The sequence below is a fragment of the Lissotriton helveticus genome, chromosome 7 (assembly GCF_964261635.1).
Source record: "Lissotriton helveticus chromosome 7, aLisHel1.1, whole genome shotgun sequence".
Lineage (NCBI taxonomy): Eukaryota > Metazoa > Chordata > Amphibia > Caudata > Salamandridae > Lissotriton > Lissotriton helveticus.
In genome coordinates this window covers 1,005,384,109-1,005,402,241 of record NC_136068.1, presented here as the reverse complement: position 1 = coordinate 1,005,402,241, position 18,133 = coordinate 1,005,384,109, and the positions used below count along the sequence as shown (strand labels likewise).

The 18,133-nt window shown below is 45.7% G+C and overlaps 1 protein-coding gene across 3 annotated transcripts in view; it reads right to left on the bottom strand.

Annotated features, from left to right (window-relative positions):
* GALNT10 (polypeptide N-acetylgalactosaminyltransferase 10) overlaps positions 1-18,133 on the bottom strand; it is a 688,264-nt gene that overhangs the window by 481,727 nt on the left and 188,404 nt on the right. For all 3 annotated transcript variants that reach the window (XM_078653659.1, XM_078653658.1, XM_078653660.1), the window contains exons 2-3: positions 15,107-15,212; positions 7,313-7,451 (exon numbers count right to left, since the gene is read on the bottom strand). In XM_078653659.1, coding sequence (XP_078509785.1) covers positions 7,313-7,451; positions 15,107-15,212 — 245 coding nt within the window. The remainder of the gene's footprint in view (positions 1-7,312; positions 7,452-15,106; positions 15,213-18,133) is intronic.

Below are 18,133 nucleotides of genomic sequence, written 5' to 3'. Positions count from 1 at the left end.
GCAACTAGACCAGTCAATTGTAATTAAGTGCGCACTGATCTGTAATAGAATCTCAAAGGGAAGACGTGAGGGGGCACCGGGACCAAACGGGATACCCCCCATTCTGTTCAAGGAAGATCCGGTCTATTGGGCAGCCGCCCTTATTCCAATGTTCGTTAAGATTCTACAGACATCACTAATTCCTTCATCGTTGAGGGGAGCAATTATCTCTCCTATCTTTAAAAAGGGAGACAAAAGCGACCCAAAAAATTATCGGCTAATAGCCCTGCTCGACAATGAGGCAAAATACTTTGCGGGTCTGCTTCTAGAAGAATTATCATCTTGGGCAGCCGACGTTTCAGCAATCCCATACAACCAAACAGGTTTCTGCAAAGGTATGGGCACCTCTACTAATATTTTAGCACTCTCTTTATTAATTGAAGCAGCCCTAAAAGCAAACCATCCACTCTTCTTGTGTTACATCGACTATAGCTCAACTTTTGACCATGTCAATAGAAACCTACTGTGGGAAAAGTTACAGAAGCTGAACATTTCTCCGCAGCTTTTAAACCAACTAATTCTTTTACATAGCGAGACATGGGTGCAAGTTAGGCTGGGCACTGGGGACTTTCTTACAAAAAAGATCCCTACATACACAGGAGTAAAACAGGGCTGTGTACTGGCCCCAACACTTTTTAATCTTTTTATGGGAGAGCTATCTACGTTGCTGAATGAATGCAACTCGCACGCCCCAAAGTTAGGGGGCTCACAGATCTCTAATTTATTCTACGCCGATGACTTACTACTCATCAGCCGGACCCCTGTTGGCCTCCAGCGGCTGCTGGATATCACCTCAAGATACTCCGCTGCGAATATGCTTACCATCAACCGCGAAAAATCTAAAGTTATGTGCATTAACCTCTACAAAAAGAAATCAACACGAAACTGGCTTTTGTCATCTCGAAAGCTAGAAATGGTCCGTGAATATCGATACCTGGGAGTTATTATTGGCCACAAGGGAAATTTCGTGCCACAGTGCGAAGCCATAAAAAGGAGAGGACGAACTATCGCAGCAAGTCTTAGAAATTTAAAAAATATGGTCTCCGGCCCAAGTTTACATCCGCTTATTAAGGTGATACAGGCTAAGTTAATTCCATCCATAACTTATGGCAGTGAATCTATGAGAGGGAGGGATGCTCCTCTAATAGACAGAACAGTGGCAAAAGCACTACGTATGATCTTTGGCCTCCCAAGGTATTCATCCCCTGCCCAAATAAGATTAGAGCTCGGGTTACAAAAAGAAGAGCTGGCACGCAAGGGAGCTTACATAAAAACCTGGCACAAAATAAGCAGGGGAGACTCGAATACTCTAAACGCTCTCCTGTGGAAGGAACTTCAAAACAAAGAAACATGCTTGGCAAGGCGGTACCTGGAGGCTGCTATCGAGGACCTTGGCTTACAGCAACTCTGGGATCTTCCATGCTCTACAGCAGTCTTTAATAAGGTGGTCAACAAGACAGTCCGGAAGGAATCACTGTTGCAGGACAAAGCCTCCCTATCAGAGCGGGCTCACGGCTGGCTTACGCTCCAATCGTATACTACGTCCTGGCCTCAAACCTATCTTCAGATCGGTTTTACTAAAAAAAATAAAAGAGAAGTTTCTGAAATTTCGCCTAGGTCTCCTGCCGTCAGCGGCCCACCTACCTCCATGGTTACGGCCATACTTACCATACTTACAACAACATGCCGTCTCTGCGGGAAAGGCAAGAAAAACATTGTTCACTTGATCATCACTTGCACCAAGCTCGCCCAAAATCGACGCGTCTTCCTGCGACCACTTTTTAATATTCGCAACATACGAACCTGCAGGCAAGCAGCTCTTGCCTGCTTTAAAGGAGACGACATCCAGCTGAGCTGCAGAATGGTAAAATTCCTTGAAAAAGCGGAGGCCTGCTTTAAAACTTTGAAGGAAACTGAACAAATTCACTAGCACCGTAAAAAGTCTAAAGGTTGAACTCCATGGATCCCCTGATGATCAACCACCAGAGTGTCACCCTGACTTTCCCACATATCGACCAACAATAATTATAAATTGGGACACTCTGTACTGTTATTATAACTTAACATCGGCACTTTTTTATTCCTCCCTTTGGCTGGCATTGATGGAGAACCTTTCTTGGTTTTTAAATTTCTCTTTTTTATGATAAATAGACTGTTTAACTAGATCTCAAGCTTCTTTTAACGGTGTTTTTGATATTACTCCAAGCATTCTGCTTTTTGTTTTATGGACGGATTTTGTGTTATAATATGTTTAAATTTGACTTATGTTTTAGAAATTGAATTTTCCTTCCTCTATATTGTAAAGGTTTTAAATAACCATGCACAATAAAGTATCTATCACTACCTGGCGTCTGCCCCGAGACTGTCTAACGGATCAGGTCTTTAAACACGATCAGGGGCAAAGCATCCAAGACTACTTCACTCACAATGCTGGCACAGCATCCTCGGCATTGGTGGAATGGTACACATTTAAAGTAGTGGCCCGGGGAGAATGTATTAAACAAATAATAGAGGTCAAGCGGACATTAGAACGGGCACTCGCTAAAGCCAAGCAGCACCTCGCCACGGTGACTAAGGAGTAGTTTCTGTCCTGTAACTCCAGTTCTGTAGTAGGGGTATCTCTGTTATAGTCATAATCTAGTGAATAGTCCCGCCCATGTGCGTGGACCCCGGAGCAATCAAAAATAATCTCTTCAAGTGTCGAAAAATGCAGACCTGCACAGACACTTAAGAGAGAAAGTGTTTCCTCCTGTCAGGCTTCCTTCGCCTTCATGGGAACTGAATGTGGTGCTGTCCATGTTGATGAAGGAGCCTTTTGAACCTATTCATAAGGCTTCGTTGCAGCACCTGTCCTGGAAGGCGGCGTTCCTCGTGGCCATTACATCGGCCCGCAGGGTGAGTGAAATTCAGGCGTTGTGTTGCCACGAACCTTATACTGTATTTCATGCTGCTAAGGTTGTTATGCGTACTCACCCTAAGTTTCTTCCCAAGGTTATTTCTGATTTTCATGTCAACCAGACTATAACTTTGCCTACGTCCCCCGGTTGTTATACCACTTCAAGAATTTACCAGTGATCCCGCCCAGAACCTTCTTTCAGGACTTTGCACTAAACTCGATACTCAGCACATTAATCTTTGGACCTAGTAGACATAGGATAGCGTTGAGGACACTACAATTACCTACTACACAGGGTGGACTGGGAGCCCCATCATTCGAGTCCTATTTCCTTGCGGCACAACTTCAATGGTCATCTTATTGGATGGCAGGCAGACACACGGACGAGACGCACACCATGACTGGTCGAATATCTATCCCAGAAATGACCCGCCTTCTTCTACCCGGTACCAAGCCAAGGCGAACATACCCCCTACAAGTAACAGTAGCCCGCCAGTGCATGCTAAGAGTGCATCGCCTGGCACTGGGGAAACCCCCTAACTCCCCTATGTTCCCGCTAGTCGGATGGCCCAAAGGCGAAAGCCATTACATGGCTAACATGCTCACCGCATGGACAGACTCTGGGATTACAGACATGGAATCCTTATTTGAGGATGGACAGTTCAAATCATTTCAACGGCTCGTCAACGATTACGGTCTCCCCCGGGTCAGTTCCTGCTGTACCGACAACTCCTCGAGAGCTAGTCCATTTCACAACCTTGTGGCCGGGGAGCCAACCACACATCCAGTCATACACACGGTCTTGCACATGGGAGTGGGGCGACACCTAGTCACATGGCTTTATAAAGCCCTCCGGGAACTCACCAACACACCCTTAACGACTTTACGCACCACTTGGGAGGATGAAATTGGACGCCCACTGCATGAGAAAAATTCTACCCTAACACGCAGTTCCTCTGCCCCAGATGCCATTCGCGGGATGCAGACTTTCATCACATGCTTTGGAGTTGCCCCATCATCCGATCCTTCTGGCAAACTATTCATGACACCCTGGGAGATCTCACAGGCTTGCATACCTCAACACGTGGGAAGCTAGCTAGGCATATTTTGCACACAGAAACATCACAAAGTGCACCTCCGCTTCACTTTGCTGCCGTTTTACTAGCTAAGAGGAGCATAACCATGCACTGGGGATCCCCCACAGGCCCCCTGCTTGCGGCATGGGTAGGAGCAATGCATAAATGGGAGACGCAGAGGAGGAGACATTACGTGAGGAAGAAGTAAAGGGGATACGTAGACACCCCATCTCCATGGAGTGGGCCCACCTGTTACACCGCTTCAAGCAATCCTCACCCAATGACGATCTGGGCGCCAGTGCGCCCATCCCAGCAGATCCCCAACCACCTGGGTAAACCACAATCATAAACATTAGACCTCTCCCGACGGCACATTCGTGATGCTGCCAGTCGCACTGCGCGCTACATCACAATAGGACCCCGCACCTGGCCTGCACGCCATCCTCCCCATAATTTTATAGTGTATTTGTGCATACATTTGTGAGACTCACGACATTCAGACACCGCATCTGACACCTATACCCAGTACCTCCCTGTGCCTCTCCCCGGTTATTATATCCCGGGTTCTTTTTTCTTTTGTTTATGGCATACACACAGTTCCAACTATCACTGTTGACACATTGCATACCGAGCAGCTTCACCTTGTGCTAACGAGCTCATCAGCTATGACTGGTGTTATATATCACTTGTCTGAATGTGTTTGAATTGCAAATTGTTCTGATAAACTTTTAAATGCCAATGAAAATATGTTTAAAACAAAAAGAAAAAAAAATTACACTCTACTGAATACAACACACACTCCACACAATACCACTCAGTGCCACATAATTATATGCTACATAATTACACTGCACTCAATGCAACATACACTCCACACAATACCACTCTGCCACATAATTATATGCTACATAATTACACTGCGCTCAACGCAACATACACTCCAAATATCACTCAGTGCCACATAATTACACGCCCCATAATTACACTGCACTCAATGTAAGATACACTCCAAATACCACTCAGTGCCACATAATTACACGCCACATAATTAAACTGCACTCAATGCAACATACACTCCAAATACCACTCACTGCGACATATGTCCACGCCACATAATTACACTGCAATCAATGCAACATACACTCTAAAAAACACTCACTGTCACATAATTACACGCCAAATAATTACACTGCACTCAATGCCACATATACAACCAAATACCACTCAGTGCAACATAATTACATGCCACACAATTGCACTCTACTGATTACAACATACACTCCACACAATACCACTCAGTGCCACATAATTATATGCTACATAATTACACTGTGCTCAACGCAACATACACTCCAAATACCACTCAGTGCCACCTAATTACACAGCATATAATTACACTGCACTCAATGCAACATACACTACAAATAACACTCAGTGCCACATAATTACACGCCAAATAATTACACTGCACTCAATGCAACATACACTCCAAATACCACTCAGTGCCACATAATTACACTGCACTCAATGCAACATACACTCCAAATAGCACTCAGTGCCAGATAATTACACGCCACACAATTACACTCTACTGAATGCAACACACACTCCAAACAATACCACTCAGTGCCATATAATTAAATGATACATAATTACACTGCACTCAATGCAACATACACTCCAAACACCACTCAGTGCCACATAATTACATGCCACATAATTACACTCTACTGAATACAACATACACTCCCTGGTATCCCTTGGAGGCAGAGCTTTCTCTACCATCATCCCACAGATCTGGAACAAACTCCCTGACAACCTCCGAAAGGAACACTCCCTGCTTCCTTTCAGGAAATCACTTAAAACCATTCTCTTCAAGGAAGCCTGGGTCACACAGTAAAGTACTGCCTCCCTACCAGTAATCCAAAGCAGGATCCTCTCTCTCAGCGCTTAGAGACCGTTGGTGATAATGCGCTATATAAATGCAAATTACAAATTACAAATTACTCCCCATATTACCACTCAGCGCCACATAATTACACGCCACATAATTACACTCTTCTCAATGCAACGTAAATACACTCCACATAATACCACTCTGTGCCATATAATTACACACCTCATACTTACACTCTACTCAATGCAACTTAAATACACTCTATCTGTCTATCGCCCTCATTCTATCTGTCTATCTACCGTGCTCACTCTATCTATCTTCTCCCTCTATCTATCTATCGTCCTCCCTCTATCTATCGCACTCACTCAGCACCACCACAGCATCACTCAGGGGCACCACAACATCACTATGCGCTACCACAGCATCACTGAATGCCACAGCATCACTCGTCGCCACCAAAATATCACTCAGCGCCACCACAGCATCAATCTGTACAACCATTCAACAACAACTGGTTCAAATATGTTCTCTCAATGTTTCAAGCTTTATTACAAATGTCACAAAAAGATATTAATATTTCACTTCTGTTCCTGGATTTTCGTCACAATAAAATACACTGAACATAATCTTCACAAAAGTTATTTACAAAAGTTTAAGCTATTGTCATTATAAATTACAATAACTTTTATTTAAGTATTAATTATTAAAACATTTTAAGCTATTGCTATTTGTAATATCAATACATCTAAGTCACGTAAATACAACACATATTGCATTTCAAATGCTATAGGTGTCACATTTGCAAAAGTTAAATCTATTGGCATTGTAAATGACAAAGCTATTAAATTCGCTATTTTCAAAACCAACACATAAATAACAAATTTGTAATTTACAATACCAATAGCTCAAACTTTCCTAATGTGAGACCTATTGCATTGCAAATGCTTGTTCCGTCTAGCCTTCAAGCTTCCCGGTTACGCATCAGATTCCTCCAAAATTCTCTTATTGGTGCCATAGCACTATTATTTCTCCATGCAGGCACGCAGCTCCCTCTAGCCCAGTCAGTTTAAAAAAAAATTCTCTGGTTAAAACCAGGGGTAGAAGGAAGTGCCAATGAAGGTTAGTGTAGGAAGAAACATACAGAAAATACTCAATAATAAACCAATTCAAAGACTAAAGGCAACGAAAAAGGTTGGCAAACCGATCAATTTATGCAGTGAAATTGGCACGCTGGTCAAGCAGATAGCACTTTGATTGCCATTCTCACAAAAAAAGATCTCAGGAATTAAACTACACAAGCTGAAGAAATAGAGGGTTTATTAAGTAAAAATAATTATCATTAGATGCATAAATCTGACAGACGCCCATAAATACAAAAGAAAAACCTACAGTTAAAGTACTCACTTAGGATGCCTGATGTCTGGAAGCGAGCGGTTGAGAGAGATGTTATCGCTCACATAAATATTAAATCCATTTTCCCTATAAGCTTGGTCAACTCGGTCAGCATCAGTCAGTGGGTATGGCTTCCCCTGCTCTCCATTGCCTTTGGGGGTAAAAAAGCAAAAGTTAATTCTCTGAAACCAATGTAAGACAATGAGACAGAGAGCTAGGGCGCGAAACATGAATAGGAAGAATCCAAAATAATAAATTATGTTAGAACATGGCTCCTGGAATTCTGTCTAATAGCAGAATAGAACAAGTTACTTACCTTTGGTAACAATGTATCTGTAAGAGACAGAGGTTCCTTACCTTAGAATTACCCCCAGGCTTCAGACTGGATCCGGACATTTTTCTTAGCAGTACTCCTGCACGTCGGTAGGTGGCGTTGGTCGACTCCGCGTCCGTCATCATGGTCACCGGGATGACGTTGCGGGGCCTACTTAGTTCCCGCCCCTGCGCGCGGACGTCAGTTCTGACACGGCTTTGCACGCCTTAAGCGCAGAACCATGAAAGACACTGACCGCTGGTGCACCAGAACTAGGGCCTTCTAACGTAGTCCCTATCCCTAGATGTCAGTTCGCAGAGTGGGGAGGATGGGTGGGGAGGTAACGAATCTACAACTGACCTATGTCTCTTACAGATACATTGTTACTGAAGGTAAGTAACCTGTTTATCTGAAAGAGACAATTAGTTGTAGATTCCTTACCTTAGAATAGATACCCCAACAATACCATCCCCGGAGGAGGGTCTGTGAACCAAGTCCTGGCAGACCGAACAGGTGAAATACCCGTCCCTCCAGACTTGGCTGTCCAGGCAGTAATGTCTGGTGAACGTGTGCAAAGATGCCCATGTTGCCGTCTGGCAGATATCAAGGAGTGGGACTCGAAGTGCCGAGGCAGTGGAGGCTGCTGTAGCCCTAGTGGAATGAGCACACACCACTGGAGGATCCTTCTTCGCGAAAGCGTAGCAGATCTTCAAGCAAAGGACAACCCTTCGAGAGATGGTACGTTTTGGAATTGCCCGGCCTTTCTTGGCACCTACATACCCAATAAAGAGTTGATCATCCAGCTGGAAATCTTTGGTGCGGTCAAGGTAGAATGATAGAGCATGTTTAGAGTCCAGCGATGGAGTCTCTCCTCCTCCTTGGAAGGGTGCAGAGGCGGAAAAAAGATGGGAAAAGTGATAGATTGTCCTACATGAAAGGGAGTAACCACTTTAGGAAGGAACAAAGGCCTGTTCTAAGCACCACTTTGTCTGGATGCACAGAAAAGAAGGGGGGCTTGGAAGACAAGGCTTGCAGCTCACTCACACTGCGAGCAGAGGTGATGCCACAAGGAAGGTAGTTTTCAGAGTAAGGAGCCTAAGAGGACAGTTATGAAGAGGCTTGAAGGGAGCACACAAGATATGGTAAAACAAGATTCAAGTTCCACTGGGGTATTCTGAAAGGAGAGGGAGGAAATAGATGAGTAATGCCCTTAAAGAATCCATTTACAATAGGGGACTTTTATTTGTTCCATCTACAGGTGAATACCAATTTAGTGGAGGGACGCCTGGCTGCCAAGATGACATTACAGACTTCGGGCGGAAGGTCGAAAGCTGTCAACTGTCGCTGCTCAATCTCTACGCAACGAGGTGGCAACTGGACGGGTGCGGGTGAGGTACAGTCCCCTGCGGCTGCGACAGAAGATTCTCCCAAAGGGGTAGTCTGATCAGAGGATTGATGGCCATGCTCAGGAGCTCGAGGTACCAGACTCTTCGTGCCCAGCCGTAGCCACAAGATTAATTTGGGCCCAGTCGCGCTTGATCTTCTTGAGCACTCAGGGCAGAAGTGGTACAGGAGGAACGGCGTACAGGGGGCCGCAGTTCCACTTGCAACGAAAGGTGTCACGAGCGAGTGCCGCCTTATAAACTCCAATGCGCAAAAATGCTGACATTGCACGTTCTGTTCGATGGTGAACAGATATAACCAAGGCTCTCTCCAATGCTGAAAGACACCTTGCACCATCCCAGAATGAAGACACCATTCGTGATCGACCAAGCACCAATGGCGGCCTTTGTCCGCCCTGGCATTCAGAGAACCTGCCAGGTGTTGAACCACCAATGTTATGCCCTGATGTTCCAGCCATGTCCAGAGGTGAAGATCCTCCTAACATAGGGTCCACGACACCACCCCACCCTGTTTGTTGCAGACCCACCTGGCAGTGTTTTTGTCTGGGAACACCTGCACCACTTTCCCTTTGAGAGAGGGAAGGAATGCCTTTGGTGCCAGTCCGATCGCCCGGAGCATCAGCAGGTTGATAAGGAGCCCGGACTCCGCTCGAGACCAGATGCCTCTGATCTCCGCCTCTCCCAGATGGCGTCCCATCCCATGAGTAACGCGTCCCAGTCAGATCACCGTTAGATCTGGTTGGGGAAGGGAGAGGGATCTACCTCTGACCTAAGCATGGTTTGTTATGCACCACTGCAACTTTTGTTCATTTCCCTTTGAGATTTGAACATAGACAGTAAGATTCTCCTGATGCTACGCCCACTGGAACTTCAGGTTCCACTGCAGTGCCTGCATATGCCATCTGGCATGATCCACCAGCAGGATGCAAAAGGCCAAGAGGCCCAGCAGTCTCACAGTCATTTCAGCGAAATCTCAGATAGAGGCTGAAATATCAGTAACATAGCACGAATATCCCAGACTCGCTGCTCAGGAGGATAGGCCAGAAACTGCACTGTGTCCAGAACAGCTCCAATGAAAGGAAGCGTCTGAGAGGTAGTAAGGTGTGACTTTGGCACATTTATAGTGAACCCCAGCGAATGCAGGAGGTCCACCGTAGTCTGGAGGTGGGAGACGACAGCCTGCGACGAGCCCGCCTTCAACAGCCAGTCGTCTAGATAGTGGAAGACTGGAACCCCTGATCTGCACAGATTAGCTGCGACCACCTCCATCACCTTTGTGAACACCCGAGGGGCACTGGTAAGGCCAAAGGGGAGCACGGTGAACAGAAAGTGCTCGTGGCCCACCATGAACAGTAGATAGCGTCTGTGGGCTGGCAAACGGGAATATGGAAATAGACGCCCTACAAGTCCAATGCCACCATCCAGTCTCCGGAGTCGAGGGCAGGGAGGAGCAGAGCCAACGTGAACATTTTGAACTTCTCCTTCCGGAGGAAGCGGTTGAGGGCCCTGAGGTCTAGGATAGGCGGCATGCCTTTGTCCTTCTTAGGCACCAGAAAGTAGCGGGAATAACAACCATAACCACCTTCTGGCGCAGGAACCCTCTCTATAGCTCCCTTAGCCAAGAGAGCGGAGCCTTGCTGGCGGAGAAGCGCCAAATGATCCTCAGACATGTGATCAAAAGACAGTGGCATGGAGGGAGAGGTAGTCTCGAAGGGGAGAGAGTAGCCCCTTTGGACGATCTTGGACGATCTGCAAAACCCAGGTGTCCGATGTGATGGAGTGCCAGTGGGGATGGTGATGTTGAATCCAGCCTCCCACTGGCCTAAAAACCGGGCATCCCTTGTGCACCTATTCGGAGTCGGAGACTCTAAACAAGACGTTGACAAAAGTCAAGAAAAACGCAGTCAAAAAATTACTGAGGTACCGCTCTTCCCGGATCTGCGCTGGCTGGCGTGGAAAAAGAAAGGACTGACGTCAGCGCACGAGGGCGGCATCAAAGTAGCTGCTGCTACATCATCCCGGCGACCACGACGCCGACGACGGAAGCTGAGCCGACCGAGGCCACCTTCCGACGCGCAGAGGTACTGCTGACGATAAAACTTTCCGAATCCAGTCCGACACCAGGGGGTAATTCTAAGGTAAGGAATCTAGAGCGAACGTGTTTCTTTCAAATAAATTAATTTAACACACCACAAACACTTTATACAATGCTTAGTTAAAAAAAAATACGAAAAAGGAATTCGAAACTACACAAAATGGTGCTCTCGACATTCATTCTGAAATGTGTTCTAACAGAAGCATGCCAATCACCCACATCCTGAAAGATTTTAATTACTACCTCATGTCCATGTGTTCATTCTGCAACATAAGCTTGAGATGAACATTTACCGCAGTCTGTGAATCCCAATCATTGTCCATGAGTTAAATCTATTTTTTAATTTGACCGAAGCATGTAGCGTGGGACTGCAAGGGGATCAGTGAGTACTGGGTGAGGTTTGGAAGGGAGATGACCGGCATGGTGGGCACACCTAATGCTACCACCACTGATGGCTTGCTAGACTACGTGAAAAGGACAGGCCCAGAACGAAAATTGACGCCACTGCTCCTGGTGCTGGCAAGGTACAGAGTGACAATGAAATGGGGCCGCGGGCCACTGCCCACACTATCAGAATGGATCTGTGATGCAATGAACCACCATTGACCTTTTGGTATTTGATGCTGACTCTAAACAGGTCACGAGATATTTGGGAACCAGCGCGTCTCTACCTTCTGTACCGAGCATCTGAGGAGGTCCAATAGGGGGCAAAGGGACCGAGGACCGAATAACAGGTGTGCGAGAATACAGGGCCGACTACAGTCAATACAATGATGCGCTTGGGATGGGGGGTGGATCAAGGGCATAGCGAGCACAAACCTTGTGTGTCTAGTCTGGAAAGGTGATGTGTGATCCGTCCTTTTCTGGTTGTTAATAGTTTATTAAAAATCAATATCAACTTTATAATAGAACGTGCACACAGAGCACTGGGCGGGAGGCCCCCCTGCAGGTGCTCCGGAGATCCGTGATCACAACATTTCTGTACTTCCAAGACCGCAATATGATCCTGAGACAGGTCTAGAACATGTGGCGAACCCACCACTATAACTAAAAAATCCTTGTGTTTTCAGACTACATGTGGGAGGTCCAGAGGCAACACTGTACCTGTGACTCAGTGGCGGGCACCTCAACTTCAGTGTATGCTCATATTCCCAGCAAAGTTTAAAGTCCTGTATCAGGGGAAGACCCTTTCCTTCCACTTACCAGCAGAGGCTTGGGCATTGCTTGAAGAACGTCACTGGCTGATGGAGCAGGGTGGTAGACGGACTGGCCTGAGATCACAAAGCAGCCATGCAGCATGGCCGAAGGAAACAATGCGGATCTGGAGGAGAGGTCGCAGTGAAAAGCAAGGGGCAGGGGGAATTTGTGGTAGGGAGAGTTGCCCAAGGAACAGCAGTGCACCTCCTTGGACTCAGAGGGGGACCGGCGTTGTTCTCCCCTGGCTTCTCGGGAGAGGAACGAATGACCGGTCAAAGGAACTGCACCCCATTGCGGTAGCAATTACGAACCTAGAAAATAAGCATGAGAGACATCAGTTCACCAAGGCTGATCACCACGTGGATACTGGGGGTAGCTTAACTGAGATGAAATCATAGGCAGGGACCGGCGAGAGGGAGAGATTGCCACCCCACGCCCTCCAACAACCACTTGGTGGAAATGAGCGCAAACTTCATCTTTAACATACCATAGAGTACTGCACACAGGAGCAGGTTGTTCAGGTTAACTTGAGAATTTTCGGGGTTTAAACTTGATGAGGGGTGCAGGGCTACAGAACTCTCATTCTCCTGATGAGTAGTTTAAGTTTAGACATGTGGTTTTACAGTCGTGATCTCAAAAGCAATGTAGACCGAGGGAGCACTGCAAGTCGTACTGCTTGATATCCCTACTTAATATCGAAGTTAGGATTCTTGACACAATACTAACCACATGGCTTGTGCAAGTAATAACCCCTCTGATACACAGAGAGCAGTCGCCATTTACGCCTGACAGATCAACGCTGTATAATCTGCGACTGACCCTCAACTGGCTGGCTGAGGTGTGAGATGGACTAGCCGTGCACATCTTCCTCGCATTCAGTGCAGAGAAGGCGTTTGAAACGGTGCACTAGCCCCATTCTGGAGCAAATGTTACTGAAGTATGGGTTCAGACCTCAGTACCGGAAAGTTGGTATGATATCAACCCAGGGGACAGATGGACTTGTCCCTCCTCCTGCAAAGCCTACTGGCAGGTGGTAGATGGATTGAAGAACCTGGGGATCTCCATGAAACCGAAGAGAGATTTTTGCCTCCACAAAAAACCTGAGTAGGGTGTTGCAAAACATTCAGGAGGATGCTGAGAGGTGGAGAGGACTGCCTGCACCTTTCTGGGCCGACCGTCCATCTTTAAAATGATTACACACCCTAAGCTGTTATACGTTCTGCAGAACATCTGCAACTGTGCTCCACAGGAGGTGTATACCAGACTGGAGGAGGACTTGAGGAACCTGCTCTAGAATAGGGGGCAACCTAGAATTGTAATAAAAACATTACGGTACAATCCATATAATAGGGGATTCGTTATCCACAATATAGAAGCATACTACTAGGCGGCACACATAAATGACTGGATATTCACCCCTAAGGGGTACTAGAGTTTCAGGCTGGAACGAGGAAAGCTAGGGTCGCGATAATACATGCACTATCTTTAAAGGGGAAAGGAACCCAACAGTTGCTCCCAGCAACACAGGTAAGCCCTAGAGGCATGGGGAGAAGCCATCACATGTATGGGGAGGGCACGCAAAATCTAAAGGGAAATGCCCCTACGGGCAAAACAATTCTTCAAGAAACCAACTTCAGAACTACTCATGCCACTAAATTCTTGTATCTGGATGGTGATAACACACCGCTTCATTCCCTTCCATCCTCTACACTGACACCCCCTTAAGGGTATTCTACAAACCGCAGCACGTCTCACCCAGGGCCTAAAGAAATATGATCACATTACACCCCCCACCATCCAGATGGAACTCGATTGATTCCCATTTCAGCTCTACTCGATTTTCAAAACCAGCTCCATTCTTTACAAAGCGATAAGAACCAGCACCCCCTTAACCTCCTCATCTTGCAAACAAGTTTTTTCCTTGTTGGTTTCCTGCACACCCACAAAAAGGACACCATCAGACTGCAGGCTAAGAAGTGGAAAATTGAAAAATAAGGCCAAAGGTCTTTTTCCTCTATGCACCCAGGATCGGCAACAACTTTGTTGTATTCATCATGAACCCATCCCCCAGTACTGCTCCAATTTAGGAACGAGTGCAAGTCTCTCCTCTTTAAAGAGCAGTACATCACAATGCATTAACTGTTCACAAACCAGCACCTCTCCTGTCACTCATGGACTATATTCTTGCCATTGATTCTGTAAAACTCTGTTGCCTTCTTGATAGGTTTGTGCTTTAGAAAGAACATACACATAACTACACGTTCAGGTGGCATCATGGCATTTTGCCATTAATTTTGTGGTGCAAGCTTGCATTTAAATAATCTAGCACACCGCCGCAGGACAGACTTATTGGCTTTGCCAATGCTTGTTAATGTGGGTGTAGTGCGAAGGTGTCTCCCAGAGGAGTGAAGAGAAAAGTTAAATGTGTGTGTTCACATCTGCAGACTATTCCACCTGATGAAACGTGTGCATGTTTATAAATCACACTTCCAGATTTCTGGAAATGGACAATTAGGATACATTTTCAAGAGCACAATTGGGATTAGTTTTGAATACCATAACAATTATAACTCTTTCCCAACTTTAGGAGTAATCCTATGGGAGCACATTTAAAAATTACCTGCGTATATCTTGCCCATAAGGCATAAAACAAGGAAAAAGAGAATAAGAAAAGTAACAATCTTACTAAAGACTCATGAACCAATGAACTAATAGAGAAGTAGAAAAACAATAAAAACAGATACGGTGTCAGATAAGAAAAATTCCTATATAGAATCAAAATCCTGTTTGTGCTGTACCTGTCCGCTCCAAGTCTCTCCGGATAGCATCAAAATCATGCCAGTCTTTTTTACGAGGTATGTTCCCATCAAAGAATACGTTTTTTCTCTGCCGCACTTGGAAATCCTGTAATAAAGTAATGCAGATCAGTTGCTGTTTGACCTCAAACAATCCATTGTCGTATCACAAATGCTGCCAACCTTGTCTGCAAAAATGCAACTGAAAAAGCATTACAAGTAGAAAGCATAAAATGATTATGAAAAATATGAGGTGGCTGCATTTTGATGGGTAAATGTCCGATCACAGACTGACACTTCCCGCGCAGGGTATCTTTCCCACAGGCCTAGCCTAGAGTAGGATGGCTATAAACTAGTCAGGCATTTTAAATCAGTGAAAAGTGGGTAACGCAATAAATATGCAGTGACTGAACGTTGTACGATGGCAGAGCATTACTGGACAGCTTTAAACAGGTCCGCAGTCGTGAAGTACCCCATGGGCACCAGGAAGCCATATTATTTCTACTGTAGAGGCCAATAACATCACAAACCCTTCTTCTCACTCCTATAAGCGATAGACAGATTCACAGAAACAGACCGGCAATTTTAACAGTGCTTCTTATTAAATAGATAGTTATGAAACAGCTAGAGGCATCGCGGGTATAGAGGGTAGCTTCGATTTCAAACGCGAGTAACCCACAATTCTGGAAAAAAAAATAGGAAAAGAGCAAAAGGTCTCAACGAAAATAACTGCCCCACAAGAGAACTACGTCTCAGCTCAGCAGCTTATACAGAGATACCGTCCAAAAATACAAATTCCTGCCCTGGAGTCTCCCCACAGATCAAACGGCAAATTGTAATGAGCGCTTAACACTGGGAACAGAGCTAAATTAGGGCAATAGAACAGGGAACATGGGACCAAGGAAACTTGGCACGTGTCAAACTAGTTCAAGATTCAGGAAATTCCAGACCCAAGGCACAAGAGAAATGGAAATATACTAAAGGATACAGATAACTCCAATAACAAGGAGACAAGAAAGAACTAGTTAAGATACTAGCCTAAGCATAACTATCTGTAGGAACAAACAGACTTTAATTAAGTCTCCCAAACACAGACTTGAATTAAGACTACCAAACACTGTACTTCAAAGACTCTTACACGCAGCAACATAGGTCTTTTAGAAGAGTGCCAGAAGCAAAAACACGGACATAACTAAAACGAGTTGCACGACCTTAAAGAGTCCAGGGACGGTCGTTTGACCCAGTGTCACAAGGATACAGTAATTATGGCAATGGCACATGGCAGTGAATCTAAGCCCTAAAAGGCCAGGCGTCGAAGTCATTTGTGTATGCTGCTCTTTACAAAAAACGTGCAACATGACCTAACATTCTAGTTTTAAACCTGGGCTCAAAAGGATCAATTACATTGCGCCTGACTAGTTAGCCAAGTCCATCAAGTAGTCAGAAAAGTTATTCTTGTTACTTGAAAAAAAAATCTGTTGGATGCTGCCCAAAAATATCCAGAAAACTGTCATCAACGCTCCTATAACCTCCAGACTTGATTATGCCAACGTGCTATACTTGGGGACCAATAAGGCCACTACCCGACGATTACAGACAGTGCAAAATGCCGCCGCGAGATTACTGTGGAAAATTCCCATCTCCACACCTACCACCAAGTACATCCGCGAATTGCACTGGCTGAAAATCGAAAATCGGGTGAAATTTAAATCTTTATGCTTTATGCATAGGATCTCAACCAACAATGCACCCAAGTATCTACAAAATCTAATACATCCCTACCACCCATCTCGAACCCTTCGTTCAGCCACAGCCAACCACTTTGTGATTCCTAAAATCAGGCTGGCGCGAATGGGTGGAAAATCCTTCTCATATCTCGGACCCTCACTCTGGAACACTCTTCCGGTGACACTTAGGCAGGAAACCAACTATATGAAATTCAGGAAGGCCTTAAAAACCTGGTTGTTTAACATCTAGAACCTGAACCAATCAAATCACTGGATTACTAGCGCCGGGAAACCCTTTGTTGGGTAGCTGTCTGCGCTATATAAATGAAATGAAATTAAAAAAAAATAATAATAAAATAAAATTGAACGAGTAAGAAGGAGAGAAGTTAACTCTCATACCATCCAAAAAGCTACATGAGTAATCAACTCAGAAACGTAAACCTACAATTGCCAATAACAAAACTCTATCTACTTCATGGAAAATTGTATGCTAAGAAAAGCAAACTGATCCATGTTTTAACCAATTTAGCTGGCAAATTAGACTTAAACTCCACAGACCGAATGGCTGGATCACTGCAGAGCACTCTTTACATAATAGGTTTCAGACGCTAAGGGACTGAATCCAGCACACAAAAGTAAGTTGCAAAACAGAAATCTTTCCCTTAAAAAGACCGTATAGAGAGCACTCTGTAGAATACATGAATTAGTTCAATCCTTTGCCTTCTATATCCTCTGTCTGGGACTAGGTCAAATGAAGCTACCATATCGTGCCAGAATGTCTTCACGTCCAGGACATGGACAAGGCTGACAAGTCTATCCTAGGTAATCCCACTTACACTGGTGCAGACTGAAACCTACAGACCTACAAGGAATCCTGCTATAAACCTTCGACCAGGGGATTGACCAAGATGGTGGCGGAGTAAGGCGCAGCCATCAGGGCTCTTCCGGATGATAGGCCATAAAACGGTGCCACTGAGCAGGAGGCGACCTCAAGGTGTCAGGAGCTTGAGGGTTCCCCCCCCCAGAGACGGGGGGCAGTCTGCCCGAGGTGTTTCAGAGACAGAGGTGCCTGAGGCAGCGGAGTGTGCAACCGCGGAGCCTCGGCTAGGAGGTGAGAGCGTGGGTGGGCGGCCAGGTCGGGCGCAGTTCTTGACTTGCGAATCCAGCGATGTCCTGTGGCTGGCTTAGTCGTGCCTGGTGGCAGATAGTGGCTCGATCCCCTCCCTGATCGACAACCGTGAGTTTGGCTGATAGTAAAAGTGGAACTCGGGGAGGGGAGGGGGCCCTGGGTGGGAGCAACGGG